The following is a 17,801-nucleotide window of genomic DNA, read 5'->3' as shown; positions in this document are numbered from 1 at the left end:
AACTTATTGAGTTACAGTTCTATTATTACGTTTGATGTCTAAGACTGATGAAATTTTGCTATTGAGTTCAACTTCTGCCAGATTTTCACCTACATGGAATATGCATAAGGGACATGTTTTAAGTAAAACTGTTTGCAGAAAGAAGTCTTGACCTTGACACAACTTGAAGCTGTTCTGTTAGAGAATCTGAAAGTTCATTTGAACAATTAACAAAAAAAAAATTGGCCACATTTTTTGGCCACCATCTCCATATATAGAGGGATATAATGGAAAATATAGAGGTGTTTGTACCTGCAACCATGACTTTGAAGGTCAGCTTCTGGCCATCTGCTTCACAGGTGTATTCGCCTGCATCTTTTTTCTCCACCTGCTGCACAACCAGACAACGGGATCTGCCTTCTGCTTCTACCTTGAATTTCTTGCTGGCGGTGATCAGTTTCCCATCCTTGAACCATCTGACCTCTGTCTTGGCCTGGGCCACCTCACAACTGAGAGAGACGTTCTCTGAAGCCACAGCCTTGATGTCCTTCTGGACCTTCTCCTTGTTGGCAAACGCCTCCTTAGCTTCTCTATCTGGTGGTGACAGGGGAGAATAAGACATGTTCAGTCATTTTCTTTTGTGACCTTTTGTAAAGTAGCAGCTAAAATCTTGAGCTCCAGGAAAGTCCTAATTGTATAATCTATACGTCCCATGCGCCATATAGTCATCCTACATCTAGATGTTCTCCTTCTTGGGAAACATCTTCTCCGTTATCAACCACAGCTGCCAGCAAAGCCCAGGATCAAATCATAAAACAAACATATGGTGGAAGAATGAATGGGTCAACAGGAAAGGGAAGATGGCTGGGTGGAGTTGATGAGATCTTCAAAAACTGAGGGGTGAGAAGTCTAAAGAACAAAAGGCAAGGTATAAAGCATTGTTTGGATGTGGCAGAAGCAACGATGGTGTGCAAAGACAGAAAGGGATGGAAAGGGATGGCCGTAAACTGGTTTTTCCTTTTTTTTTCTCTTATGCCTTTAATTTCTTCATATTTGTTAGCTTCTTGTGCTCTACTTTGTGCCACATCTGCTGAAAGCTCTGTGTGTGTGCATATAAACATCTTAATTAGTGAAATGTTGGTGGTAATGATAAAATAATAAGAAAATATTTATTGAAATAGATTAACAGAAAAAAAAATCAGTTTTTGCCATGGTAGAAAGACCTTGATTTTCTATTTATATCCTGAAATATGATATAAAAGGAAAGAAAAAATGCAAAACTCTTTTCTACCTGCAACAGTTACTTTGAAGGTGAGTCTCTGGCCATCTGCCTCACAGGTGTATTCTCCTGCATCCTTCTTCTCCACCTGCTGCACAACCAGACGACGGGATCTGCCTTCAGCTTCTACCTTGAATTTCTTGCTGGCAGTGATCAATTTCCCGTCCTTGAACCATCTGACTTCCGTCTTGGCCTGGGCCACCTCACAGCTGAGAGAGACGTTCTCTGAAGCCACAGCCTTGATGTCCTTCTGGACCTTCTCCTTGTTGACAAACACCTCCTCAGCTTCTCTATCTAGTAGTGGAAGCAGAGAACAAGACACATTGATTCACATTTTCTTTTTGGGCAACATGCCCTTTCCCTTAACAGCTAAAGAAATGAGCTTTGGGAAGGCCCAGCCTGCATCTGTACATCCCATGATCCATAAAATATGGCCATCCTCCGTATAGATACTTGTTTTCTTGCCAAACCCCTCTCAGGTTTTGAGCCCCAACCAAGCCAATCAAGGTTTTTAAAATGTTACTTAGAAGGTAAACAGAATCCTTATTTAGCGATTCTTTTAATGTTTTTACTGTTGTCCAACACTGATGAAATTTTGCTGTTGTGTTGAAATACTGCCAGATTTCCAACAACATGGAATATGCAAAATAGGACTATAATTCTGTGCTAGGTAAAACTCTTTGCAGAAGCAAACTTTTGCATTGACACAACTTGAAGCCATGCTGGCTGGAGAATTCTGGGAGTTGAAGTCCACATGTCTTCCAGTTGCCAAGGTTGAGAAACGCTGTGTTAGAACTTCTGAGACCTCATCTGAACAATCAGCAGAAAAAGTGTTTGGCCACTTTTATCTCCATATATGAGACGATGTAAAGGAAAAATATAAAGGTATTTGTACCTGCAACCATGACTTTGAAGGTCAGCTTCTGGCCATCTGCCTCACAGGTGTATTCGCCTGCATCTTTTTTCTCCACCTGCTGCATAACCAGGCAACGGGATCTGCCTTCTGCTTCTACCTTGAATTTCTTGCTGGCGGTGATCAGTTTCCCATCCTTGAACCATCTGACCTCTGTCTTGGCCTGGGCCACCTCACAGCTGAGAGAGACGTTCTCTGAAGCCACAGCCTTGATGTCCTTCTGGACCTTCTCCTTGTTGGCAAACGCCTCCTCGGCTTCTCTATCTAACAGTTGAAGACGCAGGGAAGACATGCTAATTAATTGCACTACCTCTTTGGTGGCAATGTGCAGTTTCTATTGACCATTAACAGCTAAATCATGAGCCCGTTGGGATTCCAGGCTCTATAAACTATACACGCCTCATAAAATATCATCCTTCTACATCAACCTTCTACAGATGAATTCCCAACATACTCAGCATGACACCACATTTTTTGCTATATTTTTTTCTCATTGCATGCTATTAAGTAGTTAGCCTCAACTAATAATGTTAGTTTTCATACAGTGTATTATATGAAGAGACTGCAGTTCCATAAGAACTCTGCTCTTGATATTTGGTTTTTGTCATCTTCAGCTCTAGGGATCAGGAGCAATAATGGGGGGAAAGAAATCTCAAGCTGAGTCCCTGGAGCAGCCTTTCTCAACCTTTTGACCCTGGAGGGACCCTTGAAATATTTTTCAGGCCTTGGGGAACCCCTGCGTATTCAGGCTCAAATATAAGCCAGAATTTACATAATTATTCTATTCGTTTCATGGGTAGGCCTGTATAGATGCATTAACTGTGTTCTTACACTAAAAAGAAAGAATGAAACTTACCTCTTTAATGTGAAGTTGCCCGAATTTGAAATAATTTTTTAAATAAATCATGATCTCCCAGGGAACCCCTAGGGACCTCTCGCGGAACCCTGGTTGAGAAACCCTGGTTGAGAAAGCCTGGTTGAGAAACCCTACCCTGGAGAGACACTGCCAGTCTAAACAATAGTACACACCCACATGGACAAAGGGTCCAAATTAATGTAAGACCAACTCCTTCTGTGCCTATGTATCCTTTTGTATTAAATATTTCAACCTCTGCCTCTCAATTTCCTTCAAATTGCAGGCCAAATACATTTATAAATGTTCAGTGTCCTTAATATTTTTTTGTAGAACTCATTGCTATCCAGGGGAGATGTTCTGAAAAATAGGATGGTAACATCTGGACAGTAGAATAGGAACCTGCATAACCAGGATGATCTAGTTTAAGAGCTCATCAGGGGTTCAAGTGGGAGAAATCAGAAAGGGGTATAAAGCAGACCAGACCTGGGAATTGGAAAAGAAGCTTCGTTCATGGCTGGCAGTCGGGGCATCAAAGATGTAGAAAGGTGTTTTTGGCCACAGTATGTCAAAAGCAATTGGGAATGGAAGGTAAGGATGTATTAGAAGCCAAACCTGACTATTATTGGCTCCCCTCCCATTAGAAATGGTAATAAAGTCAACATCTGTTGGGCAGGGAGTTCAGGCCTGAAAACCCCAGGATAATGAAGAATTAAAAATACACCGACATGCAAAGATCACATTAAGGAATGAGAAGTATCTTACTGATAGTTTGAAATAAACACCCGGATGCAATTGCCTGAATATGAAGACCATGCAAAATTTCCAGTGTTACGTATTATGCACCAAGAATACAGCCTATTCCCAGATTCCACCCAGGATGTTTGGTCACCGCATCCCTGGCTCTTTGAAATGCATGATCACTCAATTAAAGGGGAAAAAAAACTTGCACAGGAACAATTCAAATTCTTGTACAAATGAGAGGGAATCGATACTGTGAGTAATCAAAATGTATTCATTTCATCATGACAGAAACTGAATGCAACTCCAAATCAATAGAACATGAAGGAAAATATAAAGACACTGTACCTTCAACAGTGACTTTGAAGGTCAGCTTCTGGCCATCTGCCTCACAGGTGAATTCGCCTGCATCCTTCTTCTCCACCTGCTGCACAACCAGGCAACGGGATCTGCCTTCTGCTTCTACCTTGAATTTCTTGCTGGCGGTGATCAGTTTCCCGTCCTTGAACCATCTGACCTCTGTCTTGGCCTGGGCCACCTCACAGCTGAGAGAGACGTTCTCTGAAGCAGCAGCCTTGATGTCCTTCTGGACCTTCTCCTTGTTGGCAAACACCTCCTTGGCTTCTTTATCTAATAGTGGAAGGAAAGGACAAGAAACGTTGATTTACTTTCTCTTTAAGACTTTGTGTTGTTTCCCTTCACAGCTACCATCATAAGCTTCAGAAAGATGCATAGTGTATAATCTGTATCTCCCATTACCCATAAGATTTGGTCATCCTAAATTTGGACTTTTGCCTTCTTGGCAAACACTTCCTCGTGTTCTGGACCATGACATCCTTAGAGTCCCAAGTGAACAAGATTATTAAAACAAAGAAAAAAATCAGCAATGAATGATTGCTTTAATTATTTCTATCTTAATCTAACACTGACTCAATTTCTTCTACGCAAGCTATAGGAAGTTTCTATCTATCAGAACTCTTTGCTAACGGAATAAAAATGCCACTCATCCTCTGGCTCCATAAAGTATAAAATAAGCCAAACCACAATTTTGGAGTTGTTTTAGATTATAGTGGCCCATATCAATATAAAAAATGTTTCCTTGGTACAGTTTTTTGCAAAAAAAAAAACTATTTGTTTTTGCCAACATGGAGATACCCCAATTCTGTTTGCATCCTGAAATATGATGGGAAATAAAGCAAAAGGCAACATCTTCTCCTACCTGCTGCAGTTACTCTGAAGGTCAGTGTCTGGCTATTGGCTTCGCAGGTGTATTCACCTGCATCCTTCTTCTCCACCTTCTGCACAACCAGACACCGGGATCTGCCTTCTGCTTCTACCTTGAATTTCTTGCCGGGGGTGATCAGTTTCCCGTCCTTGAACCACCTCACTTCTGTCTCAGCCTGGGCCACCTCACAGCTGAATGAAGCATTTGCTGAGATAATTGCCACGACCTCTTTCTGGACCTTCTCTTTGTTGGCAAAGACCTCCTCAGCTTCTTTATCTAGTGAGGGAGCGGGAGGAAAGAAATAATCATTAACTACTTCTTCTGCTGGCATTTTGGAGTTTCCATTAGCTGCCAAGCTCAGGTTCTTCAGAAAAACCCAAGGGCATACCCTACACACCACATGCCTGGTAAGGCATAGTGGCCGAACAGCTGAGCCTTCTCTTTGTTGGCCCGTACCTCCTCAGCATCTGGACCATGGTCCCCACCCCAACCCAGACAAAACATGAGTAAGCCCTAATAACAGCTCTTCAGTAACTCATGAGTGCTTTAATTAAGTGTGGCTTCATTTAACATTCAGATATTTTCCTTTGAGTATACAAACCCACCAAGATTTCAGGCTAACCAAACCGTTGTTCTAGAGAGATGGAACCCATTCTCTTGTTCCAGGAAGTGTAAAACAAGCTGATCCAAACCTGAATCATTTCAGAGACAGGCTGGCTAGGCCCAATAGCAAATGCTTTGTGGGTGTGGGTTTGCCAAAATATCTATTTATTTTTGTCATAGTAGATACTTATATCTGGAAATATGATACAAAATGGAGGACAAAACAAAGGGTTTTTTCTACCTGCAACAGCTACTTTGAAGGTGAGTCTCTGGCCATCTGCCTCACAGGTGTATTCCCCTGCATCCTTCTTCTCCACATGCTGCACAACCAGATGACGGGATCTGCCTTCTGCTTCTACCTTGAATTTCTTGCTGGCGGTGATCAGTTTCCCATCCTTGAACCATCTGACTTCTGTCTTGGCCTGGGCCACCTCACAGCTGAGAGAGACGTTCTCTGAAGCCACAGCCTTGATGTCCTTCTGGACCTTCTCCTTGTTGACAAACACCTCCTCAGCTTCTCTATCTAGTAGTGGAAGCAGAGAACAAGACACATTGATTCACATTTTCTTTTTGGGCAACATGCCCTTTCCCTTAACAGCTAAAGAAATGAGCTTTGGGAAGGCCCAGCCTGCATCTGTACATCCCATGATCCATAAAATATGGCCATCCTCCGTATAGATACTTGTTTTCTTGCCAAACCCCTCTCAGGTTTTGAGCCCCAACCAAGCCAATCAAGGTTTTTAAAATGTTACTTAGAAGGTAAACAGAATCCTTATTTAGCGATTCTTTTAATGTTTTTACTGTTGTCCAACACTGATGAAATTTTGCTGTTGTGTTGAAATACTGCCAGATTTCCAACAACATGGAATATGCAAAATAGGACTATAATTCTGTGCTAGGTAAAACTCTTTGCAGAAGCAAACTTTTGCATTGACACAACTTGAAGCCATGCTGGCTGGAGAATTCTGGGAGTTGAAGTCCACATGTCTTCCAGTTGCCAAGGTTGAGAAACGCTGTGTTAGAACTTCTGAGACCTCATCTGAACAATCAGCAGAAAAAGTGTTTGGCCACTTTTATCTCCATATATGGGACGATGTAAAGGAAAAATATAAAGGTATTTGTACCTGCAACCATGACTTTGAAGGTCAGTCTCTCTCCATCTGCCTCACAGGTGTATTCGCCTGCATCCTTCTTCTCCACCTGCTGCACAACCAGACGACGGGATCTGCCTTCTGCTTCTACCTTGAATTTCTTGCTGGCGGTGATCAGTTTCCTGTCCTTGAACCATCTGACCTCTGTCTTGGCCTGGGCCACCTCACAGCTGAGAGAGACGTTCTCTGAAGCCACAGCCTTGATCTCCTTCCTGATCCTCTCCTTGTTGACAAAGACGTCCTCAACCTCCCTATCTAGTAGTGGAAGGAATGGGCAAAAGATGTTAATTCACTTTCTCTTTAGGGCATTTTGTCATTTCTCTTAACGGCTAAAATCGTGAGCTTCAGGAAAGTCCAACCAGGATAACTTCTATTTCCTATGACCTGTAACATATGGTCATCCTTCATCTAGATTTTTGCCTTCTTGGCGAAGTCCTCCTTAACATCTGAATCACAATATTATGTTTCAGGGCCAACAAGGATGTTCAAACATACAAATAAAGCATTAAAAGTTAGTGAACCCTCTAATATTTTTCTTGCTTGGTCTAACATGAAATAATTTCCGCCTGAATATGCAGATATAAGCAAATTCGGAGTTTCTTGGTAATAAGTATAGAAATTTAGCTAATTCCCAGATTCCACAAGCAGGAAAAAGAAGACAACACATTTTGAATTATTTTAGAGAGATGGCAGCCAGATCAATAAGAAAAGCTTTGTCGATCGAAGCCCACACACCTTAAAGTTGACAAGTTTAAAAAACACTGTGATAGAGCAATCAGAATGCTGATAACTTCTCAAAAGTACAACAGAGAGTAAAAAAAATCTCTTTTTTTACCTGTTACAACCACTTTGAAGGCCAGTTTCTGGCCATCTGCTTCACAGGTGTATCCACCTGCATCCTTCTTCTCCACCTGCCGGATAATCAGCCACCGAGATTTGCCTTCCGTTTCGATCTTGACTCTCTTGCTGGCAGTGATCAATTTCCCATCCTTGAACCATCTCACTTCCATCGTGGGCTGGGCTACCTCGCAGCTGAGGAAGGCATTTTCTGACAGAATAGCCCTGATCTCTTTCTGGACTTTCTCCTTGCTGAAAAACACCTCTGGAAGCTCTAATGTGAGGAATAAATCAATAATGTGTCAATCAAGGCTTGGCACGTTCCCTACAATTAAACCCAGTTTTCTCTTATCTATCCTGTATAGTTTTTCTTTGTTAATTTTATTCCCCTTGGAAATATCTGTTGACTTTCACAGAGATCTACTTATCGGGGCCCTCTGGAGACTGTTTTTCAGGCAAAACCTTTCTCTGGTAAAAAGTGGTCTGTTAGTCCCAATTACAAAAGATGCTCCTGCATGTAGCTATAGCAACTTAGTCCTAGATCTGCAATTGTGCATATAAAGTGGCATATGCTAAGAACCGTATCCTTTTGTATGGTGATCCATTTTCCCTTCTTTCTTAGTAATGCACCTTATTTTCAGGACACATGTTACAAACTCCCACACAGACTAGAACTCTGGAATTTCTTTCCTTTTTTTAAAATAAGCACTGCTGCCTTCTTTCTCCCTTGAAAGAATAACTCTTACAGAGAGAATTAGAGATTAGAGGGAGATTTAGCAGGGGAAAACAGGCTGACCTTGGCTGGGAAGCTAAGTAGGGTCAGACCTGGTTAGTATTTGGTTGGGTGGCCAACAAGAAATCCCAGAACTGAGGTTCAAAAAACGTAACAGCGTAATGGCAAACTGTTTTCATGCAACTGCTTAGAAAAATAGATGGAGGTGACAGTTAATATTGCAATGCACACAGTCATTTTCAGAAGGAAATGGTTGGACCGTTTCTCACCTTTGACCTCAACTTGAAAGGTTAATCTGTCATCCTTTGATTCGCAGGTATACACCCCTTCATCTTCCTTTTCAGCATTATTGACAATAAGCTTTCGCTGTTTTCCCTGAACAGAAAATGTCACCCTTTGGTCCGGCTTGATGTCTTTCTTCCCCTTTTTCCACACGACACCATCAGTAGCCGATGATACCTCACAGACCAGTTCAAACTTCTCATGAAGGTTGACGGAAATCCCAGGGGCCGATTCATTGAGAAACTTTGCCACTTCATCTAGAAAAGTGGGATGAAACTGAGTTGTTATGGTGGGTCTGGCCATCTGGTGCAAGCCACAATGACATCAATTGTGTCATAATGCCATTGGGCAAATGACAGAAATTGCACATGGGGTCATTTCCCAATGACATCATGATACGTGATGTCACCTGATCTTTTCTCTCTTCCCAGCCACCCCCAATGTAGTGATACTAGTTGAATTTATGCCTGAAATAACATTGCACATCTCGAGAAAACTGGAGAATTGATGTCATTTACATCCTTTGCATAACATCATCACACAAATGAGGAGAATGCCTGCAGAGGGCATTAATTATGTCCATGATTTAACTGCACAAAGGACGTGATGTAAATTTGCACAAAGGGGATGAATTGGATCCCTTAACGAAGTATGCAAATGGTATGGCATAAATGTACGCAAATGGCACAGCTTACGTAAATTTGGACTCGTTGGGCTTTGGGCATTAACAAATATCACTTTCCCCAACCTAACTTTCCTTCAGCAACAATATTGTGCAGCCAAGTTGGAGAAGGGAAATGAGGAAGAACAAACTCCACAAATTTCAAAGCAGCCTTGCAAGGGGAAGTCTGCGGAGAAGGATCCTTGCCCAAGGCATTAAGAGTGTCCTTAGAAACCCCAATTGCAGGATTGTCAACCTAAACCCAGGTCAACAAAATATGATGGTTGCATTCCCGAAGCACACAGTGCCCAAACAAAGCTGTATTATGGCTTAACGTGGTGACTGGTTGCACACAGCCTTGATTTCCACCGTCTTGATTTTCATTTTGAATTTAATTGCATTTTGCTGGTGGTGTTTTCCATGTTGTTTGCCATAAGCCCCCTGGCATGTTTATATAAGCAGAAAGGCAGGGTATTTTAATGGCTAACAAATAGAAAATCACTTGCACAAGAAAAATCAATCAAAGAGAATCTCTGTACAGGTAGTCCTCACTTAATGACCATTCATTTAGTGATGGTTCAACTTACAACAGTGCTGAAAAAAACAACTTAAAACCAGTGCTCACACTTATCACTGTCACATCGTCCCTGCAGTCACATGATCACAATTTGGGTGCTTGGCAACTGGTTTACATTTATGACTGTTGCAGCATCCCGTGGTCACGTGATCGCCATTTTCAACCTTCCCGGATGGCTTCTGGCAAGAAAAATCAATGGGGAAATGCATGATTTGCTTAATGACCATGTGGTTCACTTAATGACCATGGTGATTTGCTTAGTGACCACTGCAAAAAAGGTGCAAAATCAGGTTGGATTTGCTGAATGACCACTTCCTTAGCAACTGAAATTCTGGTCTCAATTGTGGTCATTAAGCAAGGACTACCTGTAGCTCAGGGTTGAACCGTGGAGTCCCTGGTGCTCTCTGAGCTTGGTGGTTTTCTTGCAGACGTTTCATTGCCTGACTACGCAACGTCTTCAGTGCGAGGTGGGAGAAGAGAAACCTTCCCACAGCACACTGAACCCAAGCTATCTAAATCTATTTTACCCTCGATAATGAGTAATGTGTGAAAAGGGCTGTCAGGCAAACGTGTGTGGTATGGCCACCAACACTTGGCATTTGGAATTAATAATCATCTGATATCTTCGTTCAACATTTTCCCCAATTATTCAGTTTAAAAAGTTGTTCACATAATGAGAAAAGACCACCTCAGGAATGCCTGAAGGTAGACGAGAACTCTACAGTATGTTGCAATTTTAACTGAGGAGCATGGGGCTTCCTTGATGACCACGATGATATGTCAAGTTGGTGTTGACTCCTAGTGGCCACGTAGGTAGGCCTTCTCCAGGATGATCTGTCTCCAGCCTGGTCCTTCAGGTCTTCCAGTGATGCGCTCATTGGTGCCGTAATTGAGTCCAATCATCTTGTTGCTAGTTGTCCTCTTCTCTTTCCTTCACCTTGCTGCTGGTCATCCTCTTTCCTTCCACCTTTCCCAGCATTATGGACTTCTCCAGAGAGCTAAGTCTTTACATAATGTGTCCAATGTATGATAACTTGGGTCTCCTTACACCATTTCTTTTACCCCATCCCCAAAAGAGAAAGTCAAGAAGGTCAGCCAAAACTGCATGATTAAAAGCTCACTCCTAAGCACAACATGCATATAAAAGGGGTGGAGCTTCTACCCTATAGTTGTGGCTGCTATTTTGACTTTTCTAACCTCCCCATGGACATCCCAATCCCATCCCTCTCAAATTGGCACGCTGGCTTCACCTCCTGGGTTAATGTTTGCCCATAACAATTTCTTATGCCATCCAAGCCAGGAAACTATGGTTTAATTTCAGCTTCCCAAACAGCTCCCCAAACCAAGGTCTGAACGTTATGCTTCCATGGTATGAAACCTGGGCCTCTGCTTCCCTCACCCATCCAGAAGAAGGAAACAAGCATATATGTGCAAATACCTTTCAAGGTGACTTTTCCAGTGCTTTCTATATCCTTGGCAACAAATTTCACCTCGGCCTCTTTGAAGGCGCTCGTGACCCGCTTGATGGTTAGACTGTGGCTCGTTTTGGTTCTCGTAATTATGTATTTGTCGCTGTTCTGAACAAGGTTGCCGTTGATATACCACAAGCCGGGACAAGGGATAGTGAGGTCAACAGTGAAGTCGGCATCTCTTCCTGGTGCGACTTCAATATTTCTTAAAGGGTTTTTCACCGCCAGAGTAGGTTCTACGGGATAGAAGAACGAAGGGCCAGGGTTAGCATAAGCATCTGTCTTCCCCAGTGTTCTCACCCCGGGCAATTTCACATGCATGCAGAAAGAGACAGAGATTGCCCAGCATCGTGACACTGCCTTGGATCCTGCAATGTCTCTGAAAAGGAACTTTTTTGCCTATTACTCTCTTCAAGATGTAACGTGGATAGATTTTCCCCATGACAATCTGTCCCCACCCTGGTCTTTTAGGTCTTCCAATGGTGCATTCATTGCCACTGTAACTGAGTCCATCAACTATTTCATTTTTTTTTTCCATTGGGACCCTCTGGGCTTAATGCCTCAGTACTCGTTCAGCACTCTGCTTATGTTCAGGAACACATCCTCTCACAAGGGCTGCTGCTGAATTCATCTCTCTAACACTTGCCAAGAAACAAAACTGCTTCTTCCTTTTTATATTCCAGCCAGGGAGCTCACTGAGAAGGCAAACACGGGTTGCTATTGAATAATTTCACGGTGATGCAATTGTAGGGGCTTAATGTAGTTTATCGTGTTTGAAAACACCTTTAGAGCTAGTTATTTATTTATTTATGATCTCGCACTGTTTTTCACTGAACAAAAAGGCTATTTTTTACCCTCCTCCACTTGTCCTGAGAGGCTACAGAGATATTCTAAAGAAGGAAGGAAGGAAGGGAGGGAGGGAGGGAGAGAGGGAGGAAAGAAGGAAGGGAGGGAGGGAGGGAGGGAGGAGAAAAAGGAGAGGGAGGGGAAAGGGAAGGGGAAAGGGAAGAAGAGGAAGAGGAGGAAGAAGAAGAAGGGATTTCTGATAATTTGAATTATCACAGCATGTTATTCGTATTCATGGTAAAACATATTTGAGAGTTTCAGTCATTGGCAGCATAGAAAAGTCTAAATCAATCAATCACCCCCAAAACCCATTGCTGGAAAAATTGTAAATCTCTGCTTTTGCAATCATTCATTCATTCATTCATTTATCAAATTTATATAGCCACCCATCTCACAAAAAGTGACTCTGGGTGGCATATAACTTACCAAGGTGCCAGATTCCAGGAAATTCCAGGTAATCGCTTTGCCCATAATTGTTGACTGCTGAAACTCGGAACTGATAGTCAGCCTCTTCAGTGATGTTGTTTACCGTGAATTCAGTCTGGGGGACCAGCGATTCGTGGCACCTCAGCCAAGTGAATCCGGTCAGCTTCTTACGTTCAACGAGGTATCCATCAATAGGAATAGGACGGTCCGTCTTCAGAAGGGACCAGGCTAACATCACTGAGGTTTCTGTTTTATTTTTCACCACTGGGTCAGTTGGAGGATGTGATGGGGGCTTCTTCGGAGCTGACCAGGAGGAGACAGGGAAAGAACAAGGAATTATTTTGGGAAAAACCCACAGTGTTTGAAAGGTGCTAATATAAGGTTCTGCAGCTGTTGTCCTTTTTCCCATCAACACACACCTCACATACTGGTGTCCCCAGATCTAAGAGGAGCTTCAGAAGACTTGCTGAGGAAACATCTGACTGAGAATCTGGAAACGGTCTGCTCAAGCAGACTATTTGCAGCTCAGAGGACCAAACAGCTGACTCACAGTTTAAAACAGGGGTCCCCAAACTCTTCAGCTCATCGGCCCCTTCATGAAGTTTCAGATTGTTCATCAACCCCCAAGCATTTATTATATGAAAATAATTTAATAAACACTACTTTAATTAATTGTACTACAAGTATATAATAACAACGACCCCTTGGATAGTTCCATCGACCCTCGGGGGTCAATACTGACCACTTCGGGAAACCCTGGTTTAAAAGGTTCTTATGATCATATGGGATCAATTATATGGATCAGTGGGGCACCCATAACATTAGAGAAATCAAGGGCACCTGCACCACAGCCAGTGAAGTCATTTGACACAACTTGATTCCCAGAACGTTTTTAAAAATCCAAGCAGAGGGCAGCACTGATCAATCAATCAATCAATCAATCAATCACCACTAATTTCTTGCAGGCAAAAAACACGCCACCTTTTTCTACACATCCTTAAAATAGGCAGCGCAATAGTATATTCTATTAAGTGGGGCATTAATAAATAATTTTTATGACTTATTTCTTAGCAGTAGGGGGACCTTCTCATGCAACTTGCTACACCACAACCAGGATTTTGAAGCAATCTCTTGGTTTTTAGCTACAATCCAGTATAGACTCTGAGATAAGGTTATTTTTGCAACAGCATGGAATGAAGCCTGGTCACATTATGTTCTCTATGTGCAGCTCTCACATTCTTTCTTTGGTATATGAGATGTTCTCCCCAATAGCTCGACATGCTATGGCTAAGACTGCTGCTTGAGCAGCCAACTTCAGTTGGCGGATTGGAGAGATTTTCCAACAAAGCCATTTTCCAATACAGCAATCAGTCTTGATCAAACTCAGCAGCTGGTCCACACTCTGACTTCTTAATCTGATTTGATTCTGTGCCATCAAATCAGTGTTAACCCTTAACAGTCACAAAGATAGATCTTTTCCAGGATGGTCTGTCCCAACCTGATCCAGGTGAAGTCTTCTAACATTGTACCTTCACCGTTGTAATCAAGTCCGTCCACCCTGTTTTTGGTCATCCTCTTTGCTTTTTCCTTCCACCTTTCCCAGCATTATAAGGTCTAGAGAGCTAAATCTTCACATCATGTGTCCAAAATATGATACTTTGAACCTGGTCATTTGTGCTTTTGGTGAGAACTCTGGATTGATAATTCAAGTGTCATTGGTTCTCATGGCAGGTAGGCTTGATCAGTTTTTTGGAGAAGACCATGGAGCTTGGACATGTTGAAAGCAATCAAAAAAGAAGCTGGCAGAAGAGTGGGCAGAAACAGGGGATATGGGAGGGGTCAAAAAAGTCAAGATAATGGCCATGACTAAACATTCAAAGCCCTGCCCCTTTTTTACATGCATCATATGTACAATATTCATAAAATGCCAATTGCCACCATCCTGACTTTGTTGACCCTACCTCTCTGTACATGCCTTTGTGTAGATCAACACTATCATGTAACATAAGCATGAGGTTAAAGAACACAAAGATGAAATTATTGGCAGATAATCCTGGAGTGATGTTGTCCATCAAGTCATGAAGAGCTGGAAGCAACGAGACACACGATTAATTTTCAGAGAAAGTATTCCTATTTCCACGGCAGTCTATATATCATGATGCAGCTGTGTCACAAGACACCCTGTGAATTTGTTCTGGGAAATTTAATGGGCAAACTTATAGTAACAGAATGTTTGGGAATTTAACATCCAGCTCAGGTTTAGCAGTTGGCTAAATTCATGCTGGCTGGGGAATTCTGGGAGTTGAAGTCCACACATCTTCAAGTTGCCAAGGTTGAGAAACACTGTCCTAGAAGATTATACTGGCAACTCATTTCTGGACAACATGCATGGACATGAACATGGACCTGAAGTCACCAGGAGTCAAGCTCCACTCAAAGGAGACTTTGCGTGTTTTATATTTAAGCTAAGACATTGTTTTGGTGGGATTCTTCTGTCTTTATGATGCAGAAACATGAAAAGTGGCCATTATGCAACCACCCAAGAATTTCATTAAGCTGTTGCAGTCTGCAGGTTTCAGATAATGGCATTTCAAGGTGGAAAAGGAAGAACCACTGCAGAAAGCTTTTGAAGTAGGACACCCTTTCCCTTCTAACCCATCCCAGAGTTACATCTTGACAGGATGAGCATCTAGGTTCCAATGAGGTCAGGTCACCGAAATGAGGTGCAGTTTAATGCATTGACCAGATGTTGACTTTGTACACCTGACCATCACATAGAGCCATAGGGAATTTTCTCCCAATGATCTCTAGGATCTTCCCAACATCACTCAGCCATCGTTGAGGTCAGCAGCATCCACTCGGGGATCCAGCTAGGCAAAATGGCGGTCACACCACCTTCTCTCTTCTTCCAGACCAGAAGAACGGACTTAGTTACCAGAAGGCAGATTGTGAGAGGGTTTTAGAAAAAGTTCCCTATCAGTCAGAGTGGCTTAACAGTGGACCCTATTGTCAAGAGAGGTGATGAGGCCACTCTTCGTGGGACCTGTTCAAGTAGGAGCCGTGCGGGAATTTGGATTGTAGCGCTGTCCTGTTCTCATATCTGCACGCCCCTAAGAGGCTCAGACCTCCAGAACAAGCCTGCAACTTTTAAGCAACAAATAGAGAGGAACACACACACTATACACGCAGAAAAAAAACCACCCTTACCAGAGACAGTAAACTGGGTAGATGTTCTACATTCATCAGCCACAAACACAATTTCTCCTGCATCTTCCATCTGACAGTCTCGGATGATCATGCTGCACTCCTTGTCCGTGGAGGTGAAGGAAGTTCGTGCGCTGGGCTTTAATTCCTCCTTATTCTTCAACCACCGGAACTTCTGACATTTTTTTTCCAGTTCCACACAGAATACTGCGGTGTCTTTTATACTGACAGCGGTCTTCCTCGGCAGTTTCTTGATGATGTTACCTGCATTGATGAACAAAGGCGTCGTTGATTCAGTCCAATCAGATTAAAAGCTCTGTCTACAGAAATACGATGAAGGTGTCCAGGCAGGGTGATACACACATACCTAACCTACATTCATGGGTAGATAGGGAGGGAGGGAGATGATTAAATAGGAAAATGGTAGAGGGATAGATACATGAATTGCTAGATAGGAAGAGAGAGAAAGAGAGAGAGAGAAATAGAAGGATAGATACATGAATGGATAGGTGGGGGAGATGATAGAGAGAGAGAGAGATGATAGATAAATAGATAGATAGATAGATAGATAGATAGATAGATAGATAGATAGATGATAGATAAAGAGAGAGAGAGAGAGAGAGAGAGAGATACTGTAGATGATTGATAGATAATCAGATAGATAGGTGATAGAACAGTGTTTCTCAGCCTTGGCAACTTGAAGATGTGTGGACCTCAACTCCCAGAATCCCCTAGCCAGCATGGAATTCTAGGGAATTCTGGGAGTTGAAGTCTACACACTTCAAAGCACACGGAGGGTGAGAAACCCTGCTTTAGAGTGTTCATTATTTGAAAGTCATCAGACACATTTTTTCTAGCTAGTACCATCTATTCGAACAGCAGGCAGGCTCTTCCATCAGAACCAATTCACACATAGAAAAGAAGTGGGGCAGTTGTGGCAACTCTCTAGACTTTTTTTTTCCACTTCTCCTGATCTACAGGTAGTCCTACAGGTAGTTCTCCTGATCCACAACCCTGATCTACAGGTAGTCCTCACTTAACAACCACAATTGGGACCGGAATTTTGGTTGCTAAGTGAAGCAGTCATTAAGCGAATCCAACCCAATTTCATGGCCTTTTGTGGAGGTCATTAAGCAAATCACCATGGGCATTAAGCGAACCACGTGATCATTAAGTGAATCATGTGGTTCTGCATTGATTTTCCTTGCCAGAAGCCATCTGGAAAGGTCGAAAATGGCGATCATGTGCCCATGAGTTGCTGTGATGGTCATAAATGTGAACCAGTTGCCAAGCACCCAAATTGTGACCACATGACTGCAGTGACACTGCAACGGTTGTAAGTGTGAGTTCCGGTCATAAGTCAGTTTTTTTTAGCACCATCCTAAGTCTGAACCACCACTAAACAAATGGTTGTTAAGTGAGGACTACCTGTATAACAGAACTGCACCACTTCTGTTGACCAAACCAAGGGCCATATCAAGTATTGTGCAAGGCAACTGGCAGAACCAAAACTTATTTGCAAGGAGGATTCTGGAGTTTTCAGGGTGAAAATGCAGGCTTTAAGTACCCCCAGGGCTTAAGATGCTGATTTCCCTCCAGAAATCCACCTTCACCACCAGCACCAAAATGGAAGAAAACAACAAAAGAAATTTTTAAAAGACCCAACGTTATTGGACCCAGCATTTTGGAGGTGGATTCTGAGCCCCCCACCACCAAAAGAATGTCGACCGTCCACAATTTTGCAACTTTGATCTGCAGGATTTTCTCCATATGGTTTCTCCAATGGTTTGCAAGATACAAGATGGAGGTTTGAAGAAAATTAAACAGGGCAGGGAAGGAACTTCAAGCAGAAAGCAGTATTATGTTGATTTCTCCAACAGGGACACCCTTCATATGTGTGAACTCCAACATTCAGAATCCTCAGCAGAAGTAATGCTGGCTAGTGAATTTGGGGAGATAGTTCCTATATCATGTGTTGGCACATCCTGCCGTTAGAATATGAGCCTGTTACTGGACAACTTT

At 42.5% G+C, this 17,801-nt stretch overlaps 1 protein-coding gene across 1 annotated transcript in view; it reads right to left on the bottom strand.

Annotated features, from left to right (window-relative positions):
- The window catches only part of OBSCN (obscurin, cytoskeletal calmodulin and titin-interacting RhoGEF), a 193,689-nt gene that overhangs the window by 170,787 nt on the left and 5,101 nt on the right, over positions 1-17,801 (bottom strand). The window contains exons 3-12 of the mRNA XM_063301888.1: positions 15,783-16,043; positions 12,576-12,878; positions 11,273-11,539; positions 8,584-8,853; positions 5,835-6,110; positions 4,985-5,266; positions 4,114-4,395; positions 2,154-2,429; positions 1,271-1,546; positions 292-573 (exon numbers count right to left, since the gene is read on the bottom strand). Coding sequence (XP_063157958.1) covers positions 292-573; positions 1,271-1,546; positions 2,154-2,429; positions 4,114-4,395; positions 4,985-5,266; positions 5,835-6,110; positions 8,584-8,853; positions 11,273-11,539; positions 12,576-12,878; positions 15,783-16,043 — 2,775 coding nt within the window. The remainder of the gene's footprint in view (positions 1-291; positions 574-1,270; positions 1,547-2,153; positions 2,430-4,113; positions 4,396-4,984; positions 5,267-5,834; positions 6,111-8,583; positions 8,854-11,272; positions 11,540-12,575; positions 12,879-15,782; positions 16,044-17,801) is intronic.

This window comes from Candoia aspera, chromosome 4 (assembly GCF_035149785.1).
Source record: "Candoia aspera isolate rCanAsp1 chromosome 4, rCanAsp1.hap2, whole genome shotgun sequence".
In the NCBI taxonomy this organism is placed as follows: domain Eukaryota; kingdom Metazoa; phylum Chordata; class Lepidosauria; order Squamata; family Boidae; genus Candoia; species Candoia aspera.
Note: the sequence above shows the minus strand (reverse complement) of the source record. Positions and strands in the feature narration are given on the sequence as shown.